Below are 15,804 nucleotides of genomic sequence, written 5' to 3'. Positions count from 1 at the left end.
CGGTGCCAGCATTGAACAACCCCATCCAAGGGCTTGCAAGCCCACAGATTAACTCTCCCAGCAGAAACTTTGGACATCTTTTAGTTCTACTCGATGGTGGCTGGAGAAGTATGAAAGTGTGAAATAGACCCAATCTTGCTTAGACCTCAGTATGTCTTGTTGTAGCAGCCAGTAACACTCCACAGTAATCCGTGGTTTGGCTCGCTCAGAAGTGCCTGAGGAAAGGAGGGGCTGGCCAAGGAAATCTCTGCTGCAAGAAGAATGGGAGACCATTTTCCAACATGACAGTAAATATTGGCCTTTGTGGTTTGACAACAGTCGATGCCCTCTTTGGAATATGACAGAGAAGACTTCTGTAGTCTTCCGTGAGCATCTATTTGGGACGCTCATTGACCCGAGTGAGTTAAGTCACATTGATTTGTGATGCAAGACTTGACCTTAGCAGGAAGTTCCCTCTCGGAGGCCCCCCCTGCTGTTGCTCTGTTCGACTTTCACAGTTAATCAAATTGTTGTGTTCGTCAATGGTAGAGGAACTGAAGTTAGGACAACACACACACACACACAGGACTTTTGCCTTTTCCCATATTTTCCTCAAAATAATGTATTTTCATATATGCACCACTCTTCTTATTTTCTTGACTTATTTGAAAAATGATTAATACTACATGGCTCTCATGTGATCGACCCGAAACAGGCAGAGGATGTTAACAACGGCACAAAATGCATATGCAGACATGACTTCATGTGCTCTCAATATAAACAACAACAAGTCTGTTCTCAGAAGTTAGTAGAAATTCTTATGCAAAGACCTAGATATTTTGGGGCTTACTTGAAAAAGCATCATGACTTCATGAATTCATGTAATATGTCGCAATGGCTTTGAAATGCTAACAAAGTCAAGAAAATGTTGTTAACATAACGTCTTGCATGGAAGTAAAAAAATATCTGAACATAACAGTGGAACCTCTAAGGTCAAACTCCCAGACGCTCTCATTTGATTGAATTATCCAAAAAACTTGAAACCAAGTAACAATGTTCCAGGATATGTTTCTTACAGTTTTTTAACTCTGTACTGACACTGATTGTTTTCTAGGACTACGTGTCACAAAATAAGAATGCTTGCTTTTGACCGAAACAAAGCTTTCTCGGTGTCTGTGCTTTTATCTTTAGTTTGACGACTACATAACCCCCCATGGGGCCACAGAAAGTTACGAGTGCCACCAATTTTTACAACTAAGGCTATTTAGTTTAATCAATCCATCATACATCCATTTTCTACTGCTTATCCCTTACTAGGGTCGCGGGTATGCTGGAGCCTATTTAAAAAATGCTGCAAATGTTTGACAGACAGTAAGAAGTTAGATTATCCACCCATTTTCTATGCTGCTTATACTCATTTGGGTCGTGGGGGTGCTGGAGCCTATCCCAGCTGTCTTCGGTGGAGAGGTGGGGTACACCCTGGACTGGTCGCCAGCCAATCACAGGGCACATATAGACAAACAACCATTCACACTCACATTCATACCTATGGACAATTTGGAGACGCCAATTAACCTAGCATGTTTTTGGAATGTGGGAGGAAACCGGAGTACCCGGTGAAAACCCACGCATGCACGGGGAGAACGTGCATGAGAAACTCCACACAGAGATGGCCGAGGCTGGAATCAAACTTGGGTCTTCTAGCTGTTCATGTCTGCACGCTAACCACTCGACCGCCGTGCCGCCCCTCGATCCGATACTGATATTGAATTTCAAAATATTCAATATCAAAATTACTGGATTATATCGGCGTGCATCCAAAATCTCCCATATTAGTTTCAATCCCAGAATCAGCACGTTTAGCAACAATGTGTGCTAACATTTTTGACAAATGTGCCATGTGCTGTATTTGTCGTTAAAAGTCAGAAAAATACTTGTTTCTTGTGGTGGCACAGAACCGGGGAAGTTTATTACCACCAAACTTATTGCTCATTTTAAGTAGCATCACAAAAAAAAACAGCAAGAAAATTTTCACGGAAAGCTAAAAATTATTAGAAAAAGTCAACAGAAAACAGCCAACCCCTGATTTCTAGCGTCAATTAATCCTTTAGAATGACTTCACATAATTTTCTGCATGTTAATCTTAACACTGCATCTTAATTTCAAAGAAATTCATAAATTTTATGAATTTCCTAAGTTTAGTTTTTTGTCAAAACTTTTGAAACAAATGAATAACGAAACCCGAGGTACCACCGTGTCTGGAAATATTCTCTTGGTTTCAATTTTAAAGACCACACACTGACAACCGTTCATCCTTGATGAGTGTGTCAGTAATGAGAAATGATGGATGTTTGATTTTTTCCATCACTCCTTCAAACAACTGATGACAGGGGTTAAGACACAAAGCGTCTTGTAAGCAGTGATTGATCATAGTGATGCTTGCAATGTGTGCAATGGCTCACGTGGCCCCAGCGTGATACCAGAGGCCTGTGGCGTTAACATGTCTCTCTCTATTATCCGCCTTTACACAGGCAGGGAGACCGTTATCAGCCTTTTATTAGTTTTTGCTTCATTATTTTGAGAACAGCTGAAGCGCAGTGTGAATTTTTGGCTGTCCTTTACGGCAGGATTACAGCCTCCTTAACCTTTCAGCTGCGTTCTCCATCACTCTCGCTTACATGTCCCTCCCAAGCTGTTCCCTAACCTCTCCTCTGAGAGACAGATTGAGAGGGATGGAGAAGAGCAAAAAGGGGGAGAGAAAGAGATAGTGAGATCACAGACTGGAGGAGATACGGATCCAGCCTCTCTAAAAGAGGAAAATGGCCACCTGAGGATTAGAGACTGAATATAACAGCTTCAAATTGTCAAGGCTGCAACATTTCACATTTTCACTAAGTCCCTTTCCACATTCTGACCTTTCTGATATTTAATGGTGAAGCTCATCTATTGTCACGGAACCTTTTCCCTTGCAAAAGAAGGGCAGTTAACATTCAGCCCTTCCACTATGTAGTGAGGGAATTGTGGATTCATTCATTCAAGTCTCATACAGCTATGGGCGTGTGTGCACTAGTGCATGGTAGAGTGTCTCCATATGAGCACCTCCTTGGTCAGGTTAGGCAAAGTTTTGCACTCACGGGCAATATTAAGTAAAAAAATAATTCCAGTGGTTTGCCCCTGCATGTTTCAGATCATCAAACTCATTTAAATATTAATCAATGAACACAAAATGCATGTTTAAATGAAACAGTTTTTATTAAGGAAGAAAAAATATCTAAAGCTACATGGCCCTGTGTGAAAAAGTGATGCCCCTCTAAACCTAATAACAGGTTGGGCCCACTTATAGCAGCAACAACTGCAGTCAAGTGCTTGTGATAACTTGCAATGAGCCTCTGAGAGCTCTGTGAAGGAATTTCAACCCAGTTATTTTTACAGAATTATTGTTATTGAGCCATGTTGGAGGCTTTTCCAACATTTTCGAGCCTTTTCAAGGTCGTGGCACAATATATCAACTGGACTTTGACTAGGCCAGTCTAAAGTCTTCATAGTGTTTTTTTTTTTTTTTTTTTTTTTCAGAAACAAACCATTCAAATAATTTTGAGACATTTACGGAAATTTAAATGTATTTTAAACCTAATAACAGGTTGGGCCACTCTTATCAGCAACAACTGCAATCAAGTGCTTGTGATAACTTGCAATGAGCCTCTTACAGCTCTGTGAAGGAATTTCACCCCAGTTATTTTTACAGAATTATTGTTATTGAGCCACGTTGGAGGCTTTTGCAACATTTTCTAGCCTTTTCAAGGTCGTGGCACAACATCCCAACTGAACTTTGACTAGGCCAGTCTAAAGTCTTCATAGTGTTTTTCTTCAGAAACAAGCCATTCAAATAATTTTGAGACATTTACAGTAATTTAAATGTATTTTAAACCTAATAACAGGTTGGGCCCGCTTATAGCAGCAACAACTGCAATCAAGTGCTTGTGATAACTTGCAATGAGCCTCTTATAGCTCTGTGAAGGAATTTCAACCCAGTTATTTTTACAGAATTATTGTTATTGAGCCACGTTGGAGGCTTTTCCAACATTTTCGAGCCTTTTCAAGGTCGTGGCACAATATATCAACTGGACTTTGACTAGGCCAGTCTAAAGTCTTCATAGTGTTTTTCTTGAGAAACAAGCCATTCAAATAATTTTGAGACATTTACAGTAATTTAAATGTATTTTAAACCTAATAACAGGTTGGGCCACTCTTATCAGCAACAACTGCAATCAAGTGCTTGTGATAACTTGCAATGAGCCTCTTACAGCTCTGTGATGGAATTTCGCCCCAGTTATTTTTACAGAATTATTGTTATTGAGCCACATTGGAGGCTTTTCCAACATTTTCTCGCCTTTTCAAGGTCGTGGCACAACATATCAACTGGACTTTGACTAGGCCAGTCTAAAGTCTTCATAGTGTTTTTTTTTTTTTTTTTTTTTTTCAGAAACAAACCATTCAAATAATTTTGAGACATTTAGGGAAATTTAAATGTATTTTAAACCTAATAACAGGTTGGGCCACTCTTATCAGCAACAACTGCAATCAAGTGCTTGTGATAACTTGCAATGAGCCTCTTACAGCTCTGTGAAGGAATTTCACCCCAGTTATTTTTACAGAATTATTGTTATTGAGCCACATTGGAGGCTTTTGCAACATTTTCTAGCCTTTTCAAGGTCGTGGCACAACATATCAACTGGACTTTGACTAGGCCAGTCTAAAGTCTTCATAGTGTTTTTCTTCAGAAACAAGCCATTCAAATAATTTTGAGACATTTACGGAAATTTAAATGTATTTTAAACCTAATAACAGGTTGGGCCCACTTATAGCAGCAACAACTGCAATCAAGTGCTTGTGATAACTTGCAATGAGCCTCTTAGAGCTCTGTGAAGGAATTTCAACCCAGTTATTTTTACAGAATTATTGTTATTGAGCCACGTTGGAGGCTTTTCCAACATTTTCGAGCCTTTTCAAGGTCGTGGCACAACATATCAACTGGACTTTGACTAGGCCAGTCTAAAGTCTAGTGTTTTTCTTCAGAAACAAGTTATTCAAATAATTTTGAGACATTTACGGTAATTTAAATGTATTTTAAAAAATCGGACAAGGCTGCACAGTGGTGGAGTGGTTAGCGGGCACGCGATTCACCATCCATGCGTGGGTTTTTTCCGGGTACTCCAGTTTCCTCCCACATTCCAAAAACATGTTAGGTTAATTGGCGACTCCAAATTTTCCATAGGTATGAATGTGAGTGTGAATGGTTGTTTGTCTATATGTGCCCTGTGATTGGCTGGCCACCAGTACAAGGCTCCAGCATGCCCGCCATCCTCATGAGGATAAGCGGTACAAAAAATGCATGAATGGATGTTAGGTGGATAGGATTGATGGGCGTTAATTTGCCCTTTTTGCCTTTTGCAATTTTTTTTGCACTGTCAAAAATGTTAAAATCAAATACAAAACAATAAACAAATCAAATATTACATGTTTGTACACACAGCCGTATGTATTTGGGATTCCTATTAAACTGTAGGTTCATATTTGACACACACAGACGTACGGACAACACAATTCAAAGTGGCAGAGCTGCTGCGTCAACACCTGCCATCCAATCCAGGCCTGTCTAAAGCACTAATACTCAATATGCTCACTGTTATGCTCCACATGGCAACAGTCAACAACAGGGCAAGCCAGACTAACAGCACTGGACAATAAAAAAGCCTGAAGTTGTTTTAGCTGTTATTTTGCTAAAAATATTTTCACTGGTTCCCACAAAGCCCACTCAGATAGATGCAAGAGCTAAAATATGTAATGACTGGTACTTCCTACAAAAGGAAACAACCTGTCAAAGTCAAAAACGGAGGCTTTATTGTCTTAAAGAATTATGTCAAAATTGCTGTAACACTTCCAGAGGTGTGAAATTCAGACATTTTATTATTTTTATTGACTGTTCTTCTGTGTTTCACTATGACATTTACACACCCACACAGTCTTAACCTATAAATGTTTAATCAAAGGCAATCAACTACCACATTCTAACATCCACTGCGACAATTGTTAAGAAATCCTATATGAAGCTAAATGAGGTGATGCATTTGCAATAACTTGCAATAACATTTTTTCTTTTATTTCTACCTTTCACCTTCACCTGAAAATCCATGCTTGGTAAAACTGATAAAAAAATTTTTTATGCCGACACATTTTCAGGCTCATGTAGCAGCTCATACAGCATGTTATGTTCAGTACTCCCACATCACTAAGCAGATGGACGTACACTACCAGAGCGAGACGAAGGTCTTCACTTGTTTTACTCGCTGAAATAATCATGATACTGAACGTTAATGTTCGTTATGAAACTCACAGTTGTAATTACGCTGTGCACTATGCATTCAAATGTTAGTCGTGTAAACATCCTTTCTGGCGGTGCAATAACATGCTTAACAAGAGCTCTGCTGATCAGTGGATTGAAAGCCTGGGATGTCTGTTGGCTAGTGTGGTCGCAGGTTTGAGCGAGGGCATGTGAGCCCCATTGTGTCCTGCCGTGGTCCAATAGCGCCAGAAAAAAGTGTAGTAAATCAGAGTGTGAATCATGCCAGACTTTTGGTCCAAGCATGGTAGTAATGGCGTAGTATGAATACGAACACGTGCCGTTTAAGCATTTCGCATCCCACAAGATGATTAAAACATGACTATATTTCTCCTTTGGAGAAATTTTTCATGGGAGGAAGTCAGCCTAAAATGTATCACACTGAATATAGCATCGCTACTGTAGAAGCGATAGTGCTGTACATGGAGTGTTTTACACACAATATAAACCTTGCAATGCAACCTATCTCGGTGACACTTGCTTGTCATGTGTGTCTGCACATTGTGGCTACTCGAATCCTTGATAGTCCGAGTCCGGCACAACACTTTTTTAGAGCCACCCCTCAATTGATACAACTGAGGTTTAACTAGACCCCCTTTTGCACTGAATCCTTATGTATTATGTTACAAAAACATTTTGTATATCCCCTTAAGAGGGGCTGGACTTTATTCCAAGTCGGTATTGCCAGCAGTGAGAGTTGACAAGAAGGGGTAGCAGTTCTTGTTGCCCCTCGGCTCAAGGCTTTTATGTTGGAACAAGAGCGATTTGGCGACTCCAAATTGTCCATAGGTATGAATGTGAGTGTGAATGGTTGTTTGTCTATATGTGCCCTGTGATTGGCTGGCCACCACTCCAGGGTGTCCTGGCCCGAAGACAGCTGGGATAGGCTCCAGCATACCCCAGTGACCCCTTGTGAGGATAAGCGGTAGAAAATGAATGAATGAATGTTCATACTTTGATAGAGAAATTTGAACCGCAACGTGGTGAGGAAGTGGTAAAAAAAAAAGTGCAATAAAGTACAAAATAGACCTGAGCACTGCAAGTTTACATGGTGTTCAGGTGCCCTGGAGGGTTTGCACTGATATGCAACACAAGGAAAACATGACATTACCTACGATTGCTGGTCACCGAGACAAGTTGCTCACATCTCACATCAATCTGGTAATTTATTCACACGTAGCAACCTCTCGGGAAAGTTGAAATCCTTTCTCTTACTTTTGCCTTGTAGTTTAAAGCCTGTACTCTTGAGCTTCTTCATGTCAATTAGCATGTAGTTAGCCAGTTTGCACATTGTCTGTGCCCCCCCCCCAACACCCCACCTCTCCAAAGTCTCATTAACTGCAAAGACTGAGTTAAGAATAGATGCAAAGGTGCGTATCTGCAGAGAATACAAATTCCCTTAAGTAGTATTTAGAAGCTCTCACACCCCTTTGAAAACAATTTGACTTTAAACACAACACCACCGATTTTATGGTGATGCTAATTTATAATGCATTTGTATTCATTTCTACAATTCCAGCATTTGTTTTATATCATTTAATTATTGCATCTAAAGATGGTTTCACTGGGATTTAATTAGCTTTGTAATGTTGGAAATAATAAATATTAATATTGTGTGACTGCTTCAACTGTAAAGATGTCTTTCTTAATTTGTATTATGTGTTTAATTTGTTGATTTGTTTAATGGTACAAATGTTCAATTGTTGTTGTTGTTTTATGTAATAATGACATTTGAATAACGTTACAAAGGAGTGCTAGGGCCGCACTGAAGACAATCAATGTAATATAATAAGAATAATAAAGTGGTAATATTGCAAGACTGTTTTTTTGTACAGTCATATTAAATTGGTGTTGATGTATTGACAAAAATATTATGTAACTTCAACCAAAATGTAACATCCTCAACAGTCATCGCTCATTTTAATGCACGACCCTGCTTTTCACAGTGGTTATTTTCTGGGACCGCCAACAAATGATGAAAAACCAGTATAAAAATATGAAGGTACTCCCCATTTATGAATGATAATGTAGATCCTTGCTTCCCAAAATGTGATATCCCAATTGTGCGTGAATATACACATTACTACATTGGTGTCTGAAAGCTTAACACTGTAGTGTTACGTAGTGCACTTGAATGCCTCATCAGAAGCGAATTCAAGGTCCAAAATCATAATACTTGATGATGAAACATCAGTGAAGCATAAATACATAAAAATATATAAACTGGGGATTTTCGAACAGTGGTACATGTACACTTTACATTTTATTTATGAATTATTATTGACTTATGGTGAATGAGAGGTGTTTTCTACAGAAAGAAAAATCATTTTTTTCCACACAAAATAATACAAATGCTAAATATATATATATTTTTTTAACAAAAAATACAGTGTGGGAATCCACATATGTTTATTATCATAATATCTCTACCAAATTGTCTTAGAATTCTATTTTATCTTCTGTAGATTTGACTGAAATAGTGTAATATGTTGAGGCCCTAATACTCTTTTGTGATATTTACTTTGTGGGATTGAATAAAATAAAAATGTTGTTTTTTCTTATCCAATTTCAACTGCTGCCGTGGTGTTTTCATTGGAGGCAATTTCAATGAAATCAGCCACAGTGTTTTCAACTGTGCTCTTTTTTGAATTTGCCCTGTACTTGTCTATGTCTCTGCCTGCTTTACCAAACAGGGGCCCATGCAAAAAAACAGGGCGAGGATTTATCGGATAACGACGGTGATGAAGATGAAGGTATTTTTATGGTGAACGAAGCTGATGCATGGTTCTTATAGCAAATGTTTTGTTATCTTTGCCATGTTTTTAGTTTATTTATAATTTTTTTTTGTTCTCATAATGTCACATAACATATTTGTTTTATGTATTTTTCTTTTGAGAGCGTTGCATGAATGTGAAGCAACTGAGACAGGGTTTTTGCAACGTAGTCAGATGCAATCTAGTGATAAAAAAACGAAAAAAAATATCTGATGACATTGTGTTATTACAAGGTCACAGGTGGCGGTAAGAGAGCCTCTGGAATTGTGGCCAGTCACTGCACTTGTGGCGGAAATAGCTGAGAGGAAGTGAGGCTACGGTGTCATATCAGACTATTCAGTAGGTCTTCTAGCAGATTTCGATGAGGAGAGGCAGTTCACAAGGACCGCTGGAGAGGATTAGAGGGAAGAGGTGTAGAAAATGAAATGTTGCTGCTCAGCAATCGTATTGTTCACTTTCCATATTTATCTTGGGATATTCCGGGCTCAGGCTGGATCTCTTGGTGAGATTAGAATGAGAGATGATTCTTGTGCTGCAACAGAAAATGGCTTAAGATGCTGAATCTTAAGCAAACCCTTGATTCCTCCTGCTTTAGCCCTCGTTCACCACTCTAGGGCAGGTGATGCAAGCATGATGTTGAGTATTCAGATAAAACACTGTCAACGATTGGATTTTTATACAATATGTCGGCACATTTGGTAAAAAAAAAAAACCTACATCACTTTGACGCTTACTTTTCTTGCAGTTATTGAGGCTGAGAATGCTTCAAGATGTTGATTCGTTTATGTACTTCCTGTCTCCTCTCTTTCTAAAAGAAGCCTTGTTGTGGAAAATAGAACCATTCTGACACACAAGTGTTCCGTCATTCCAGCCCAATGTTAAGTTTCCTTCAGTCTGCAGCTTTGCGTCCCTCCAAGAAAGGCCACATGCATCTGCACATGTACACTCTTTGTTTCCCAACCCAGCGCTGGTTAAATATTGGACCAACCTCGCGTTGGGTTATTTAAACCAAACAAGTTGGGTTGTTCATATGACCCAACGCTGGGTTCATATTTACTACACTGCTGGGTTATTTCAACCCAGGTTGCCAGTATACCATTTAATTTTTATTTTTATTTTTATTTTTATTTTTATTTTTATTTTTATTTTTATTTTTATTTTTATTTTTATTTTTATTTTTATTTTTATTTTTATTTTTATTTTTATTTTTATTTTTATTTTTATTTTTATTTTTATTTTTATTTTTGCATTTTTTTTACATAATGGAAATCCCAACCCAGCAGCAAATAACACCCAACAGAGATAACCCAGTGAATTGGGTTCTCAGAATACCCAATTCAATTAAAAAATTACCCAATTAAATGACCCAACAGGCTCAACGCAGCGGTTGGGTCAAAAAAACAACCTAGCATTTTTAAGAGTGTAGCCTGCAGTCCCTTGGAAAGTGCTGACGGGTGCCGATCCTTTTGTCTGGCACATCTTCAACGTGTGTACATATTGGCTCGGTCTCTAAGCTGCTGTGCAAGACTAGCCTGACTGAAAATGTGACAAGTCTATTCTTTACAGAGCGCAACTAATGCTATTTACAGAACATCACCGTAGAAAGCACAATAGCATCCCAGCGGAATCTGTGCCGCAGCTCTGTAACTAATGCCCATGTTGGCTATCAATCCCTAAACATGATCCAGAGACTCTTATTGTTCTGGTAAATATGTCTTTTTGAAGTGTCAGTCTGAGACAGGAAGACGGAAGGAAGAAGCGTTCAGGGACTCCCCTGTTGCTCTGTTATTCATCCCCAATGTTTTGTGTCTTTTTTTTTTTGTTGGAAAAAAGGGCACCACACACTCCGACACAAACCTAAAAATCTTTACATGCAGTCTTGCATTTTACTCCAGCATGTATTACTGCCGCAATCCCTTGACAGCGAATGCACCGCATATGCCGCTGATGAAAATCGAATGCTTGTTTTAACGTTAAAGGGCAAGTAGAATGAGAAGATACACACACACAACTCCCACTTGCTCACTCACACTTGGTGATTCACCTCTCATCCACATTCTTATTCATTGTGCAGAGCTGCTGTCTTGTCTAGCTGCCCGGCACCTCCATCGCTCAGTCTGTGCATTACTATGCTACCTCGGTTGGCCTTATGTGTACGTGGGGCTAATTCCCTCCCTCCCACTGCCTTTGAACTGTCCTCCCCTTATGTTACAACGCCCCAGACATATCATTCTGAGTCATCAGAATACATACATTGCGCATGTATGCACTCACAACAATAACACAGCAGAGGCAATGACGACTATTATCAAGTCGGTCGAGTGGTTAGCACGCAGACCTCACAGCTAGGAGACCAGGGTTCAATTCAACCCTCGGTCATCTCTGTGTGGAGTTTGCATGTTCTCCCTGTGCATGCGTGGTAACAACTTACCACTTCCACACGACTAGGGAGGATAACTATTAACAGTTATTTAACCTTTAACATGAACATGAATCAAACGTAATAATTTTTTTCTGGGTACATGATACCATACAGCATCCATATCAAACTTGCACATGAAACTTTCATATCAAGGCGGGGGCCTCAAACTAGTGTCCTGCGGGCCACATTTTCTCCGGGTACTCCGGTTTCCTCCCACATTCCAAAAACATGCTAGGTTAATTAGCGACTCCAAATTGTTCATAGGTATGAATGTGAGTGTGAATGGTTGTTTGTCTATATGTGCCCTGTGATTGGCTGGCGACCAGTCCAGGGTGTACCCCACCTTTTGTCCGAAGACAGCTGGGATAGGCTCCAGCACCCCCGCGACCCTCGTGAGGAAAAAGCGGTAGAAAATGAATTAATGAATTATATTATGTTATAATATATAACATATCAGGGCGGCACGGCGGTCGAGTGGTTAGCGCACAGACCCCACAGCTAGGAGACCAGGGTTCAATTCCATTCTCGGCCATCTCTGTGTGGAGTTTGCATGTTCTCCCCGTGCATGTGTGGGTTTTCCGGTTTCCTCCCACATTCCAAAAACATGCTAGGTTAATTAGCGACTCCAAATTGTCCATAGGTATGAATGTGAGTGTGAATGGTTGTTTGTCTATATGTGCCCTGTGATTGGCTGGCGACCAGTCCAGGGTGTACCCGGCCTCTCGCCCAAAGACAGCTGGAATAGGCTCCAGCACCCCCACGACCCTCGTGAGGAAAAGCGGTAGAAAATGAATGAATTATTATATATTATGTTATATTATTATATTATGTGGGCGGCACGGCGGTCGAGTGGTTAGTGCGCAGACCTCACAGCTAGAAGACCAAGGTTCAATTCCACCCTCGGCCATCTCTGTGTGGAGTTTGCATGTTCTCCCCCGTGCATGTGTGGGTTTTCTCCGGTTTCCTCCCACATTCCAAAAACATGCTAGGTTAATTAGCGACTCCAAATTGTCCATAGGTATGAATGTGAGTGTGAATGGTTGTTTGTCTATATGTGCCTTGTGATTGGCTGGCATCCAGGGTGTACCCCGCCTCTCGCCCAAAGGCAGCCTGGATAGGCCCCAGCATCCCCCGCGACCCTCGTGAGGAAAAGCGGTAGAAAATGAATGAATGAATTATATTATGTTATAATATATAACATATCAAAATGAAGATGAATTACAGTATCAATCAAATGTATTGGTTTTTGTGCTTTGCCCCATCCCTCCACAAATTTAACTTGCAGTAGAACCTTGAAGTCTGTAATGGGACGCTGGTCGACATATAATTTATTCACATTTCAAAATATTCCATATTCCATATCATATATTTATTACCTCCAAAGGCAAGGTTTCAGTAATGTTTGGACGTTCTTAAAGGAAATCTTTAGCAATTTTGCCCAGCATCCTAAAATCCTTATGTGAGACAAGAACACACGTCTTTCCCTTTTATAGACATTCTAGTTATCCGCCTTGTGCTCACTGATTCATTATCCATGCACAGAAAGGGATTCACCTATAAAGCCTCCTTAAAAAAATATCCCAAAACTGCCAACATGCCGTTACCTGCATATTAGCCAAGTTATAGCGACATTGTTATTGTAGGAGCTAACACACAGGAACTGCTTTTCTGATGTAGTGACACAGCACCTCGCTCGCAGCGACTCTCTCACACAACGCCTCGGGCTACGACCGAGAGTTAACGCGAGGTACTGGAACTGCTGCTGCTGTATCGCCTTTGATTTTGGAAAAAAAAAATAAGTTCATGCTAGGTTATAAATCATACCTCTCACATGTATTGTAGAAAGTTGTGGCAATAATCCGAGGAATTGATTAACTTTGAAAATCCAGACTGACTGAAGGAGTGGATACTGGTGCAGGTTTCCTTTAACTGCCATGCAAGTATAAAAATGTACTAAAAGATACTTTTAGTGCTTGCGTACTTGAGTACTTTAGTACTCAACTTGCGCCAAATTCAATTATTTGAACACCACCGATGTAGTAGTATTATAAAAATCTAGCTGCACGGTGATCGAGTGGTTAGCACGCAGGCCTCACAGCTAGGAGACTCAAGTTCAATCCCACCCTCTGCCATTTATGTGTGGAGTGGGTGGATTTTTGACGGTTTCCTCCCACATTCCAAAAACATGCTAGGTTAATTAGCGACTCCAAATTGTCCATAGGTATGAATGTGAGTGTGAATGGTTGTTTGTCTATATGTGCCCTGTGATTGGCTGGCGACCAGTCCAGGGTGTACCCCGCTTCTCGCACGAAGACAGCTGGGATAGGCTCCAGCACCCCTTGCGACCCTCGTGAGGATAAGCGGTATAAAATGAATGAATGAATGAGTTCTCTTATTTTGTGTGGAAGTGGTAACTTTTTGGCGACTTATTTTGTCTTTCCCCACCCTCGGCCATCTCTGTGTGGAGTTTGCATGTTCTCCCCGTGCATGTGTGGGTTTTCCGGTTTCCGGTTTCCTCCCACATTCCAAAAACAGGCTAGGTTAATTAGCGACTCTAAATTGTCCATAGGTATGAATGTGAGTGTGAATGGTTGTTTGTCTATATGTGCCATGTGATTGGCTGACGACTAGTCCAGGGTGTACCCCGCCTCTCGCCTGAAGACAGTTGGGATAGGCTCCAGCATAGCCTAGTGAGTATTACATGGATGATTGGATGGATACCGAATTCAGTATTTTTTAAAACAGCATTTCAAATACCGAACTGTATCTTTTCAGTAAACATGTGTATAGCTGGGCTTGAATCCCTGTCACAACTGTCTATATGTGGCCTGTGATTGGCTGGCGACCAGTCCAGGGAATACCCCGCCTTTCGCCGGAAGACAGCTGGGATAGGCTCCAGCACCCCCTGACCCTTGTGAGGATAATCGGTCGAAACGAATGAATGAATGGATCTGCAATCCAATATTTAAATGACCGTCTTTGACCCAATGCCGCACCCATCAAAACATTCGAGGTTTGTATGATCCTGCAAGCCCACGCAGAAATACACATGGATGTCCAAGGTAAATGTGAAGCAAAGTCAACAGCGCAATGACCTTTTAATACACCGTACATCTTTGTGTCTACAGTCTGTCCCTTAGGCTCCCCCTCTGAGCATCTCTGTCTGTTTTCCTCAGCCTGTCTTTCAGAGCGACAGTCAACCCTGTGGCACCCCCATAGTCTATTCAGATTCAGCCCAGGACTCCCTGCGGCAACATGAGTGTGTAGGCCAAGTCGTCGTGATTTACTCTGTCCCACAATCAAGACTCAAATTTCCAGAGGCTGTTATTACATTGTAAACAGGAGTGAAAGCTTCCAGTCGCCTACCTGCTGTTGTTAAATAAAAGTGGCCATGAAAAAAGAGGAAGTAAGGATAAAAAACACGGCTCCGTGTACCGGGTTGCAAGCACTAATGAAAAGTAAACGTGTCTGTAAGTCTGTCTGCTTGTCGATTTGGCTGACGCTCCATTCAGGAGGGAGGCCGCCTGTGAGAGCGTATACCCAAAACCATCCAATAAGTAAAGCATGCACGCACTTTGAGCGCACAAACAACGCTTGTTTCCAAGCACCGATGAGGATAGGCACACAAACACAGAAGCTCTGCGTCGTTACAGTGCCAGGGAGCAGAGCCGAGTTCCACCTGGCTTGGTATTACCATTAATTCCATTGCACAAGCCTGACTGGATCTCCAGCTAGCAAAACCCTCAGTTCATCTCAAGCAGCCTGGATGGAGACTTGGGGAGCAATTTGCATACCATTGCCTCCACATCATTCTTTCTGTTGTGACAGGGATTCAAACCCAGCTATACACATGTTTACTTAAAAGATACAGTTCGGTATTTGAAATGCTGTTTTGCAAAATGCTGTTGCCACAAGGGTATCGTACAGAGCCAGATGACTAAAAGACTGGGTGTAAAATTGGGTGAAAAGGGGCCACAGACACCATCTGGATTGGACATTACATTAAAAGATGGTGGTGTCGTGCAACAGATGAACTAGTGAATGCGGAATCTATCCATCCATCCATTTTCTATGATGTAATACTCACTAGGGTATGCTGGAGCCTATCCCATCTGTGTTCAGGCGAGAGGCGGGGTACACCCTGGACTGGTCGCCAGGCAATCACAGGGCACATATAGACAAACAACCATTCACACTCACATTCATACCTATGGATAATTTGGAGTCGC

At 40.9% G+C, this 15,804-nt stretch overlaps 1 protein-coding gene across 4 annotated transcripts in view; it reads left to right on the top strand.

Annotated features, from left to right (window-relative positions):
- The window catches only part of nlgn3a (neuroligin 3a), a 212,898-nt gene that overhangs the window by 51,398 nt on the left and 145,696 nt on the right, over window positions 1-15,804 (top strand). For 2 of the 4 annotated variants that reach the window (XM_078788071.1, XM_058063836.2), the window contains one exon: window positions 9,073-9,132. The exons of the other annotated variants lie outside the window; for them this stretch is intronic. In XM_078788071.1, the coding sequence (XP_078644197.1) occupies window positions 9,073-9,132 (60 nt within the window). The remainder of the gene's footprint in view (window positions 1-9,072; window positions 9,133-15,804) is intronic. 4 annotated transcript variants of the gene reach the window in all.

This window comes from Doryrhamphus excisus, linkage group LG22, assembly GCF_037039965.1.
Source record: "Doryrhamphus excisus strain RoL-2023G ecotype Guam linkage group LG22, RoL_Dexc_Guam_v1.1, whole genome shotgun sequence".
Lineage (NCBI taxonomy): Eukaryota > Metazoa > Chordata > Actinopteri > Syngnathiformes > Syngnathidae > Doryrhamphus > Doryrhamphus excisus.
Note: the sequence above shows the minus strand (reverse complement) of the source record. Positions and strands in the feature narration are given on the sequence as shown.